The sequence below is a fragment of the Lepus europaeus genome, chromosome 9 (genome assembly GCF_033115175.1).
Source record: "Lepus europaeus isolate LE1 chromosome 9, mLepTim1.pri, whole genome shotgun sequence".
NCBI classification, from domain to species: domain Eukaryota; kingdom Metazoa; phylum Chordata; class Mammalia; order Lagomorpha; family Leporidae; genus Lepus; species Lepus europaeus.
In genome coordinates this window covers 28,386,565-28,398,748 of record NC_084835.1, presented here as the reverse complement: position 1 = coordinate 28,398,748, position 12,184 = coordinate 28,386,565, and the positions used below count along the sequence as shown (strand labels likewise).

The 12,184-nt window shown below is 48.3% G+C and overlaps 1 protein-coding gene across 1 annotated transcript in view; it reads right to left on the bottom strand.

Moving 5' to 3' along the window:
• The window catches only part of CACNA2D3 (calcium voltage-gated channel auxiliary subunit alpha2delta 3), an 877,616-nt gene that overhangs the window by 407,386 nt on the left and 458,046 nt on the right, over nt 1-12,184 (bottom strand). Inside the window, exon 10 of the mRNA XM_062200176.1 lies at nt 5,547-5,636. Within this exon, the coding sequence (XP_062056160.1) occupies nt 5,547-5,636 (90 nt within the window). The remainder of the gene's footprint in view (nt 1-5,546; nt 5,637-12,184) is intronic.

Below are 12,184 nucleotides of genomic sequence, written 5' to 3'. Positions count from 1 at the left end.
ATCTACTCTGCAATGGAGATCCTTAAGCAGAGGGTGATATATGGTAGGGCTCCTAATCCAGCCCTCTCCCCATTGGAAGAGCCATGTTTAACCAGCTTTCAGTTCCAATAAATAGTCAAATAGTCCAACTTTGTCCTTTTTACTCTGAGATGCTACAAGGCCTTGCTGTGATCATGTGTCTTTCTCCTTGTTGTAGTAGGAAGAGGCAGCCTGGTAGCCTGGTCTTAGCTGTGGGTTATTCTAGAGCACTTTTAAGGGGGCTGCATTCAGCTCACCCTTCCCACCACTGAACGGGCTCAGTGCAGGTGGCCAAGCACTGAGCAAAGATGGCCTCCCTGTGCTCCAGAAGGGATGAGAGCCGTGATGCCCCCAGGTTGTTGTTCCTGCCACCGGCTCATTTGAAAACATTGTGAGCACAAAAAGAAAGGAAGAGAGGGGAGTGAAGATATCAGAATACTGTAGACAAGAGGAAAAGCCAGCCAGGAGCTGTTTATTTAAACACATGACTTTCCTCTCTGGAGAAGTCCCTGATAATCTCTGCTGCAATGTGTTGCTGGAGAATTTTGAAGAATGCAATTAAATTCAAACGCTTTGATGAGTAATATCTCTTCTCTTCATATTTGTCTTGAACTTTTTTTTATTGAATAGCAAGAGTGATGAAAGTGTTTTCCATAATAATAACAATGACAAGGACCCGATGATGAACTACAATTAGCTCAGTGATTCATCAGTTAGCTGTGAAAATTTCAATGCATCCTGACATTTAGAGCGTTTGGTTGTGATTAACAGTCTTTGAAATGTCACCGAATTTTATTTAATTGGCTAAGAAAAAATTTTAAAAGGTAATCACTGCAAAGATCACATTCATCGCCAAAAAAGATAATTGCAGTTGTCACATGATAAGGTAGATGCTAACTGCTGTAGAGAACTGGCCCTGTGTTCTTACAGAATCTAATGAATGCAGTGGAGATCAATGGCTAGAAGGGGCTTAGAAGTTTATTTGAATGTTCCTTTCAAAGTCATTTGTACCAACAAATACAAGCCTTTAAGTCATCTAAGCAAATATTCAAACTGAAATGCAGGTAATGGCAGGACAGAATTAACTCCATTTAATTATAGTAACTTCTGAACCATTCTAAGCTCAGCTACAAGCACAATTTCAATTCTCTCTCTGCATGTGTATGTGTGTGTAAGAAATAGCTTTTTATTTCATAATGGTGTGCAGAGGCGGACATAATATGCAGGAAGAGAATTATATCTCTTAAAGGTCATACTGATGAAGTGGAAAACAGATAACACTTCATTTTCATGGGAGATTAACCGGCTCTGAGTTTGTCAAAAAATTGGCTATTTAAAAAGTCCAGTGGCAAAAGAAGGGATGGAAATGTTTCTCTCCACGGGGTACAGGTGCACGCAAGAGAATACGGTGCCAACAGCCAACAGTCTCAAGCAGAGATGTTTGTGGCATTTACTGGTGCTTCAGTTTCTTGCTTTCTGGGGCTTATACTCAGCACCCTGGCTTCCTGACTAGCTGGGTTCCAGGTGGGTGTCTGCAAGTGAAGACAATGCAGGTAGGTGGATGGGGTAGGGGTGTTCCTGTTCAAGGGGAAAGTCACCACTGTTGCTGGTTTCACTGTGTCTTGGTGGTCCCTGTAGGGGTGTGAATTGAGAGCCTCTTGGAGAATACAAGGAGAAGCCCAGATATGTAGGTGCTCGTTGAGCTGTGACTTCTTCAAGATGCTGCCACTGAGTCTATGAGGTGCTAGGTAAGTGTGGGCACTAGCACAAACCCAGGATCACAAGGTCTGCTCACTGAAAGGCTTCTCAGCACCTGTCACATGTGCAAGTGCACTGTGCGCCTCCAGGAGGACTCTCCGGGAGGACAAGGTCGTCTCCCACACAGACCTCAGCCTTGTGCTGGAGTATGTCGGCAGAGAAGTGTGCAATGGGGCATGCAACAGAGAACAGCGGCTGAGCAGCGTCAGAGAGCAAACAGGTAAGAGGACAGGATGGACAGAGACAGGGTGGCAGGCGAGAACAAGTGGCTGGGGAGAAGCTGAAGGGAAGCAAAGTAGACACGCCTGAGGACGCGAGTAGGGGGCAGGCCCAAACATCAACAGCAGCAGCAGTGGCCCAAGCCCGCCAGAGCCGAGGCCACCCCACTGCTGAAAGGAGCCAGGCTCCATTTCATCAAGCCCCAGAGCAAGGGGGTACCAGGACCAGCTCCCTGGGCGTGTGTGATGAGCACAGCTGCGGGGGCCGCACTCTGAGCTCCACGCTGCATACCCTGTGCTCGCTCTCAAAACCTGGCAACAGGGGCCTCTGAGTTTTCATTTTGCACCAGGCCTTGTCATGTATGGGGCCACCCTATCTCCACATTACAGATGAGGAAAGTAAGGGTTAGACGGAGATTGATTTTCTTCAGGTCACACACAGCAAGCTCTGGCCAAGTCGGGCTTCTCAGCCCTGCCAGGCTGACTCCAGAGCCCACAGACTTAACCCCAGGACAATGGTCTCCTTCCTTACGTAGGCCAGAGAGTGGGAAAACAAAAACTCACAGCAGGGCAGACTTCTAAACAAGGGACTCCTGGTACAGAGTGGATGCCTCCTGTTCTAGCTTCTAGGTTTCTGAGAGGGAAAAAAAAAAAGGAGTGGATTTTCAACATGTGACAAGTCTTAGCAACATTGCCACCCGAATGAACCTGCTAAGATGCACGTCTCTGAGCCCAGAGAAGGTGCCTACTCAGGGTTCACACCAGAATGGCAAGGAGCAGCCTGGCTCTCCGCCCTGGCCTGCTGCATTTCTAGATGACTAACACACTGTTAACAGAGATGCATTGTCCAAAACATGGACTCTCACATAAACATTAATCACCTGTATCCAACAGCCCTGCAGGGAGGGGAAAGGGGATGGCTTTGGGTTTACGTCGAGGAGGTCGTCTTGGCACCTCCCCTCCCTATTTTTCTCTTCTCCCCAGCATCTGCAACAATGGCTCAAGACTGAGCCCTAAATGGCCTTCTTTGTCCCAAAAGACAATACTGCAAATCAGAGTCTAGAAATGAGGACTTGAGAGAACAGTGTAATGGAGAATGAAAACCTTGCGTTTTGGAGCCAGCTCCAAAGCAGCACATGCAAGCTGGGCAACGTGGAGCTAAGGACTCATCTGCCCAAGCCTTGCTTGGCTCACCTGCAAAGTGACAATAGCCCGCCCTGCGGAGCTGCCTGAAGACCTACCATGGCCATAGGAGCGCTCCCAGCTCATGCTCCAAACCTCAGCCTGCTCCATTTAATGCCTGTTTGCTCTCAGTCCACCCCTAGGCCTTTTCCCTTCGTCCACATTTCCTGAGCTCCACAACATTTCTAATAAGGTTTGCCCACCATTGCTCCTATAAGGGAACCCAGGAAAACCCAAGGTTTGTCTAAGATGTTTGTCTGCTCTGGGGGTCAGCATTCTCTCTCGGTGACAGTGTCTCCCCTACAGCTCCAGCTTCCACGGGCCTATCCTTCCCCCTATGACCACAGTTACTGCTGGGCAGCCTCTCCCATGGTCTGATGACCATCGAGGGAGCCACAGGGACAGGGCTCTGCTGTCCCCCCTCCCTCCTGCCTGTTAGACCCCAGCCCCAAAGAGGAGCTGCCATCTGTTGGTGCTAATCTGTGGATGGCTTCATTCCCTGTCTGGGTCTCAGCTTTTCCATTCCCTATGCAACCAGTTCCCTGAATCACAGTGCTACTGTTCGAAGTACCTACAGTGGTTTCTATTTCTGCTTGATTCACTCTCTGCTACCTTCTGGTCCAAGTCACCGTTATCTTTCCCCCAGATAATTTAACAGCCACTGGCTTCCTAGAGCTGCCCAAACACAGCAGCTAGCAAAACGCTGCTCAAGCCCAAGATCACGTCATGTTCGGCTCACTCTCCCAGGGCTTTGCATTCTGCACAGAATGAGAGCCAATGTCCTCGGGAGAGCCTCTGAGAGTCTACAGGATTGATCCCAAGCTCTAGCATCCTTTGCTTCCTCTACTTGGCTCTCCTCACACTGGTCTCCTTGCCTTACTGCACATCTACCAACCACCCGTGCTTCAGGGCCTTTGCACCCACTGTTTCCCTCGTTGGAAACTGCTTCCTCAAGATGTCCACATAGCTGCTCCCTCATTTCCTTCAGGTCTCTAGGCCAACATCATCTCCTCATAGAGCTTCCCTGACCTCCCCGTATGAACCAGCAATTCTCTCATCCCAGAACTCCTTATTGTAACAGAGCCAACAGCGCTGTCACGTACTCACTCACGCACACCTCACTGGTCTCCTCCCACTAGAACCGGGGTCAGCTCACATTTTCCAGAGAGGCCCACTAAGAAGATGTTTTATACTTTACAAGCCAATTAATCAAATCATCAGCTCGGCAGGTGTAGCACAAGAGCGCCCACAGACAATACATGAATGTGTGGGCACAGCTGTGTGACAATAAAACTTTATAACACATCATTTCACAAAACAAGATGCAGCCTGGATGTGCCTTGTGATCCATAATTTTCTGACCTTTGCACAAAATGTAAGCTCCACTGAGGCAAAGACATTGCCTAGTCTGTTCACTGTGTATTCCCAGTGTCTGCCATTAAAAGCATACTACATATGCTGGTTACATAGATAATACAAGCTAGTCATTATTCTTCTGACTACCCCCACCAAGGGTAACCAGAAAACAGCAGAAACATGTTCTTCCAGACTAATGCAATTCGAGACCAGGGTCAGAATCACCAGCTCCGGATTTCCCAGGTGTTTCACAGCAGGTTATGGGCACTGCTTGGAAAGGGAGTTCTTTGTTGAGAACAGTGTGAGAACTATCTGCTTAAGTCAGTGTCCTTCCTGCAGTACTGACTGAAGCTTTGCTACCCGACTGCCTATTTCAAGTTTCCCAGGGGTGGAGGAGGGGAAGGATAGGTGTAGCAGGGAGCACTCTCTAACACCAGGGCACTTCAAAAAGGGCATGGGAAAATGGAATGAAAAGATATATTACTGTGGTGCAAAAATATTTGGAATCTATGCATGTGAAGTGATCTTCAAAAAGGTCCTAGAAATAAAGGTCCTAGTATAAAAGAAAAAACTAGACAATTTCTTTTTGCAGAAAAACAAACTTACCTTTTAATTCCATTTTTCCGAGAACTTTCATAGCCACAGAAGGGGATTTAGTGGGACACACCCCAAGATATAAGCCCACTCCATGAAGAAACCAAGACCTCCCCAAGTGGAGTATGCAGTGATCAAGTGTTGGGGGACACGGATGGCCTGAGAGCAGAGGAGCAGGGTGGACACGTCCATGCCAGACTTCACCAGCAGCTCACCGCAGCAGGGAGCTGATTTGGTCTTACTGGGCAGCACCTACTCCCCAGATGCTATAAATGGCCAACTGGCCTCACCCTCCCCACTCGCATTTGTAGAATCTGCTCAGTAACATCTAGGCCTGACAGTAATGCTGGTCCACAACTTTTATTTAGAATCCCATCTATTTTCCTGGGGATGGAAAAAGCAAATCAAAGAGGAGCTTACATCACTGAGAATGTTGAAGGCTTCATTCAGAGCTATGTCCAGCATTCCAATTCCTTTGGCAAAAAGTTTGTCCAGATGCTCCCGGAAGTGCTGAAACAGCAAAGCAGAAGCTCCGTTAGGGTCCATCTTGTCACAAAGAATGACAGCCTTGGATGGCCAGGTGCACCTGTGACAAGACTAGAGAGCCTCAGACCCAAATTGTCATAATTTACTGATTTCTCTTCCACATTCAAAGCATAGAAACAGAACAAATATGAAATCTACCTTCAATATTCATGTTTAGCTTTGATTACAGTTCAGAGAAAAAATGATTTGAACTCTAGTGACAAAAAGCAATCCATCTGAAGCTGGTGTTGTGGCATAGTGGGTAAAACCACTGTCTGCAGTGCCGGCATCCCAAATGGGCACCAGTTTGAGACCCAGCTGCTGAAACTAATCAGCTCTGTGATCCAGCTCTCTGCTATGGCCTGGGAAAACAGTGGAAGATGGCCCAAGCCTCTGCACCCACACGGAGACCCAGAAGAAGCTCCTAGCTTCGGATCTGCCAAGCTGTTGCTGTTGAGGCTATTTGGGGAGTAAACCAGAAGATGGAAGATCTCTTTCTCTGCCTTTCTGTAACTCTGCCTTTAAAATAAATAATTCTTTTTTTTTAAAAAAGAAAAGGAATTAGGTTTAAAAAAGCCACAGTAATTCACCTGCAATTCCCACCTTCCAAGCTTCCTCTTTTGTGACACTTCCACTCTTCTACCCTCTGCTCTCCCAGCCCTGTTCACTCTGGGGACACTGCACCTGCTCCCCTTCACTGGGGACCCACTCTCAATCCATCACGTGACTCCCCACCATGCTCCCACCTGGGATCCCATTCTGGGAACTCAGAAGCAATCTCACTGTCTGCCCTCCCTGGGAGGCCTCCCCAGACCACCCATCGATGAGACTAGCTTAGGGTGTTCCTTTTGCCATCTCATGTTAACACCTCATTCTCAGATGCACCTGCTCTTAGCCTTAGATGTACTGCTGTCTAATTAAATAAACTTAGTCTCCACTCAAGACTGAAATTCCTACCTGTTGAAGTGAAACGGACACTATGAGAAACAGTGACTTGATCAGCTCTTGTCCTGACTGTTGATGTACAATGTAATACTTTATCCATTTTAGTATTTTTTTGTTGTTGTTCTAGTACTATTGGTTGAACTCTGTAATTAACACACAATTATTCTTAGGTGTTTAAATTTTAACTGAAAAGTGATCCCTGTTAAATTTAAGAGTGGGAATAAGAGAGGGAGGAGATGTACAATTTGGGACATGCTCAATCGGACTTGCCCCAAATGGTGGAGTTAGAAATGTGCCAGGGGATTCCAATACAATCTCATCAAGGTGGCATGTACCAATGCCATCTCACTAGTCCAAGTGATCAATTTCAGTTCACAATTGATCACACTGATAGGTCTAAGAGTCAAAGGGATCACACAAACAAGACTAGTGTCTGCTAATAATAACTGATAGAATAAAAAAGGGAGAGAACGATCCAACATGGGAAGCAGGATACACAGCAGACTCATAGAATGGCAGATGTCCTAAATAGCACTCTGGCCTCAGAATCAGCCCTTAAGGCATTCGGATCTGGCTGAAGAGCCCATGAGAGTATTTTAGGCATGGAAAGCCAAGACACTCTGGAAAAAAAAAAAAAAAGAAGACCTAAATGAAAGATCTCTGCGAGTGAGATCCCAGTGGAAAGAATGGGCCATCAAAGAAGGAGGTACCTTTCTCTGAAGGGAGGAGAGAACTTCCACTTTGGCTATGACCCTGTCAGAATAAGATCGAAGTCGGCAAACCCTAAAGGCTTCCATAGCCTCTGCAACTCATGACTAGAGCCTAGGGAGATTTCTGATGCCATAAACAAGAGTGTCAAATTGTTAAGTCAACAACAGGAGTCACTGTGTACTTACTTCTCATGTGGGATCTCTGTCCTCAATGTGTTGTCCAATGTGAAGTAATGCTATAACTTTTACTGAAACAGTATTTTACACTTGGTGTTTCTGTGTAGGTGCAAACTGATGAAATCTTTACTTAATATATACTAAATTGATCTTCTGTATATAAAGATAATTGAAAATGAATCTTGATGTGAATGGGAGAGGGAGTGGAGTGGGAGATGGGAGGGGTGCAAGTGGGAGGGAAGTTATGGGGGGGGAAGCCATTGTAATCCATAAACTGTACTTTGGAAATTTGTATTTACTAAATAGAAAAAGAAAAGACTGAAATTCCTCAGGACAGGGCTTCATTCAGTCTCCCATGTCTACCACACATCTAACGTACACAGCAGGCACTCAGTAGACATCTCTAAGAAGCGCAGATAAAGATCGGATCACAGCAAGACAACTGTAATTACGGCAAGGCTACAATCCATAAGCCCTTCAAGCATTACACACAATGAGATGAGACTGCAAGTCCCTCCTGGCTATGTTGGTTCTACAGCGGCCCAGCATCAGCTGGGGACTGAAGGGGACAAAACAAAGTAACCGTGGAGCCCCACATGGAGGCTGGCGTTGACCAAACACCTGCTGAACTGTCTGCCAGAGGCTGCTATGCAGTGGCCCCAGGGTCACATCACCGTGTACGGCCTCCTCCTCTACACAGGCATTCCATGCCTGGGACCTCATTTCTCTCAACAGCATCTGAGAGTGCTGAGTGCCCCAGAATGCTTTTGGAAAGATCACTGCAAGCCATTTAATTTCTCTTTTCATCCTTGCGAGCTGCCCATCCCAGGCTGCTTCAGGCAATGGTTGTGTTTATTGTTGGACACTTGAGTTGAATGTTGCAACGTGTCACTGAGTCCAGCTCAATGCACTTTCACAATGAGCTCAACTGCCACTCTGTTTCTCTCCGGCATGAATCGGGTCCAAATATCTCCTTGAGGGCTTCCAAGGGGAGGCCGGCCATGGGCCCGAGGTGTGTGAGTGTGGTGGGGGGAATCTTCTGGTGGCCAGGTAGGTGGCCTCTGACAGACAGGGATGACAGGTTTCCAAAATCTGCGGCAGGTGAAGGATGTTTTATCCTCTCTTCTCTCCCTCAGATCCAACTCCTCTTCCCCCTACCCCATGACCTGAACCACTCAGCATCCTGATCTTTCATTGTTTTAAGTTTATCTACTTGAAAGACAAAGAAACAGAGAAAGAGAGCTCCCATCTGCCAGTTCACTCCCCAAATGCCTGGGAGCAGGGAACTCAATCCAGGTGTCCCACATGGGTGGCAGGGACCCAACTAGCTGACCTATCACCTGCTGCTCCCTAGGGCACTCCTTAGCAGGAAGCTGGCGTGAGCAGAGGTGGCACTCAAACCCAGCTACTCTGATACGAGATGCAGGTGTCCCAGCCAGCAGCTTAGCTGCTGCTCCAGATGCCCACCTGGCCCTCCTTCCCTCCTTAGTCGCCATCATTGTCCTGTGTGGCTCGCAGAGTGCCTGTGGAAGACAGCAAGCGGGGCTGGTGTTGTGGCGCAGTGCGTTAAGCCTCTGCCTGCGGCACTGGCATCCCACATGGGCACTGGTTCTAGTCCCAGCTGTTCCTCTTCCAATCCAGCTCTCTGCTATGGCATGGGAATGCAGTGGAAGATGACCCAAGTGCTTGGGACCCTGGACCCACAGGGGAGATCCAGAAGAAGCTCTAGGCTCCTGGCTTTGGATGGGCTGTTGCGGCCACCTGGGGAGTGAACCAGCAGATAGAAGACTTTTCTCTGTCTCTCCCTCTCTCTATCTGTAACTCTGTTTCTCAAATACACAAATCTTTAAAAAAAATTAAAGCAAGGCATTTATATCCAGCAGGCTCTTAGTGCTTATACACATAGCAGCCACTGCCTTGACTACCCATAGCTTGGACAGATACTTGATTTTGCTGAAAACAAATCCTAACTATGTGCACCCCCGGAGTTGTGTCCACAAGCAAACCAAGGGGCCTGGCTGACTGTCATGCAGTCCCCGCAGCCCTACATATGTATTTCTCTCTGTGCTCCGTTGTGGCCTCTGTAAGATTCAGACATTGTGATATTTAATGCCATCACATCATCATCAGCCTCTGTGAGCAAGGGGCATACAGACCCCACAGACTCTGGGAAAACCAAAACTGAACCAGGCATTGGGATACCGAGTTCTGGTCCGGTCATCCTGTTTTCCAGCTGAGACTCCGAGGCGAGCAGTCCGCTGTGGGAAGGGGATGTGGAAGCCCTGGGTGACGAGCGGACAGGGGGAGTGCTGTGCAGGGAGGACTGCACCCCAATTCCCGCCGCACCACCCACTCTCCCAGTGAGCCCAGGGCACCCCCCTTATCTGAGCCTTTGTTTCTCTCCGAATGTGTGGAGGCACCGGGCAGGAAGAACGAAGGCATGTGACAGGATCACAGTGAGAGGAACAACGGGAAACTAAATTTCATTTCATAACCACTGAAAGAAAAATCCGTCCTCAACATATGAAAATGCAAAAAGTCCCTAGCAAGATTTATACTCCACACCACTTCTCTGCCATCCTCCTGGCTGGCAAATGCCCACGCTAACACACCTTGGACCATGACTCATTCCGCCCCAGAAGGGTCAAGCTTTCTTAGATGGACAGGAGCAGGCAGCGACTTCACTTCCTGCGAGACCCGAGTGCCCACAAAAGCCCAGCTCCTGGTCAGGAGGTTCGCAGCACCCCGAGCCAGGAAGCTGCTTGACAACCATGGGGCAGGAGGCAGCCAGACTCCATTAGCTTTCTAAATTAAAATAACCCATTTATTGGAAATGGTGACAGTTCCATTTTGTTATTAAACTTCAATTAAGAAGGAGGAGGGTGGCGTTTTATCTTTGCTTCAGGCGACTCACGCAGCATATGCTGCTGCCCAGGAACGGGCCTCGCTTCCAAAGCAATTAGCGCAGCTTAACGCCCGGGGAGATGAGCCCGCAGGAGCCATGGCGCCTGTGCCCGGATGCCAGCAGGCTCAGCTTATCTCTATCCAACAGTCACAACTTCCAGGCCAGCCAGGGATCCTGGTGAAACTCCCTCTCCCTCCGCCAGCATTTGACTGTTGACTCACACCCGTAACTCTCTCTCTCTGATAGCAGGACTAGTGTTTTTTTCATGCCTATTTGATCAGAATAAATGTTGGGGTCCTCTCAGTTGAGAGCAGGGAAGTCAAATGAAAAGTGGGCATCAGAAGACAAAACAATCTTCTCACGTGCAGTGTCCCCGAGGGCCAGTAGTCCTGGTTGGGGGTACAGATTAGGGGAAAGACAGCCACCTCCCATTGACACCTCAGGATCACCCAAGTACTGTGGACCTGAATCTCAGACCAGCAGTGTGGCCCAGAGTTGCTGCAACCATTCAGCCATGCAAACTTCAGAAACTGCGTGACTAAGTCCTCCAATGGCAGCCAACAGTGGCAGAGTGATGACTATGCCAGGAACTGGGTACCTTTCATGCGTTACTTCACTCATCTCCAACGGGCCTGAAACAAAGGCACCACTATGCTCCTGTTTTATAGATTCAGCAGAATGAAATAATCCCCCCAAGATGGCACAGCGAGTATGAATGAGGCAGAGTGGGCTGTATCTGGGCTCTCGGCAATAGGTCCCTTCTCCAGGCACAGAGTACAGCAGGTTGGAGTGGAGATGTCAGGCTCCTGGGTAAAGCAGTACTCTCCCTAGTCAAGCTGGTTTCATGGGTTAGGGACCTACATGCAGTGGCCCAGGGCCCCAGGGTCGAAAGTACCCCATGCTTGGTTTAATGTTTTCTTGCTGCTCTCTTGAAGTTTTTGAGGCTTTTACTTTTTAATCTGTGGTTTGTGAATGAAGTCCAAAGGACCAATGTGTAGGTTCGGTTTCTATTGCTCCTTGAGCAGTGTTCGGACACAGCAGTCCCAACACCTCTGACGCACAGCACTCTGCTGCACTTGACCTAGCTGGGTGCTTTTCACTGTGGCCAGCAGGATGCTCAAGGTATGTCTTTATTAAGGGACCTAAAATTAAGATGTTGATGGTGACATGCAGGGGCACTCCAATTTTCAGATCCATCAGTGATGAACCTGGTACCACCTCTTCCAAAGTGGTGATATGGCTGTCATCAGCCAATTCAGCCTGAACAGGTGTGTGGTGTCCAGGCAATGGCGTCTCTCATTCTGACACCAAACTCCTCAGTGAGACTCCCTAATAAAGCTTCAGGGAGCTCTGTACCCAACGCAGAGACCCAGAAGATGCCACACCTGCTTCTGCAACACAGGATTATTCAACACACATATGGACTCTTTGTCCTGATAATAATTCCTCCTGGAGACACGTGCTTTTGCAACCTCGGGATGACCCCCACCTGCTGCCTTTTAGCCTGAGAAATCCCCTGGCTCAAAGCAACAGCCTCTTCAGGGCAAATGCCTCAAGGATGCAAAGCAGTGCACCATGGATACATTCCAGGGGAAGCCGCATGCCTTATGACACAGCTGCCTCAAAGCCTGGGCTCCAAGAAATCACCTTTCCATTTGATTCCAGCAGGGCAAGCAAGGACATGGTGCTGCTCAAAGATGAAACAGAATGGCTGAAGAAAACTGGTAGGAGAGAGGCAGGCCCAGCTGTTTGCAATTTGGGGGAGAAAGTGCAGACACCCACAGAACCCTGTCTGA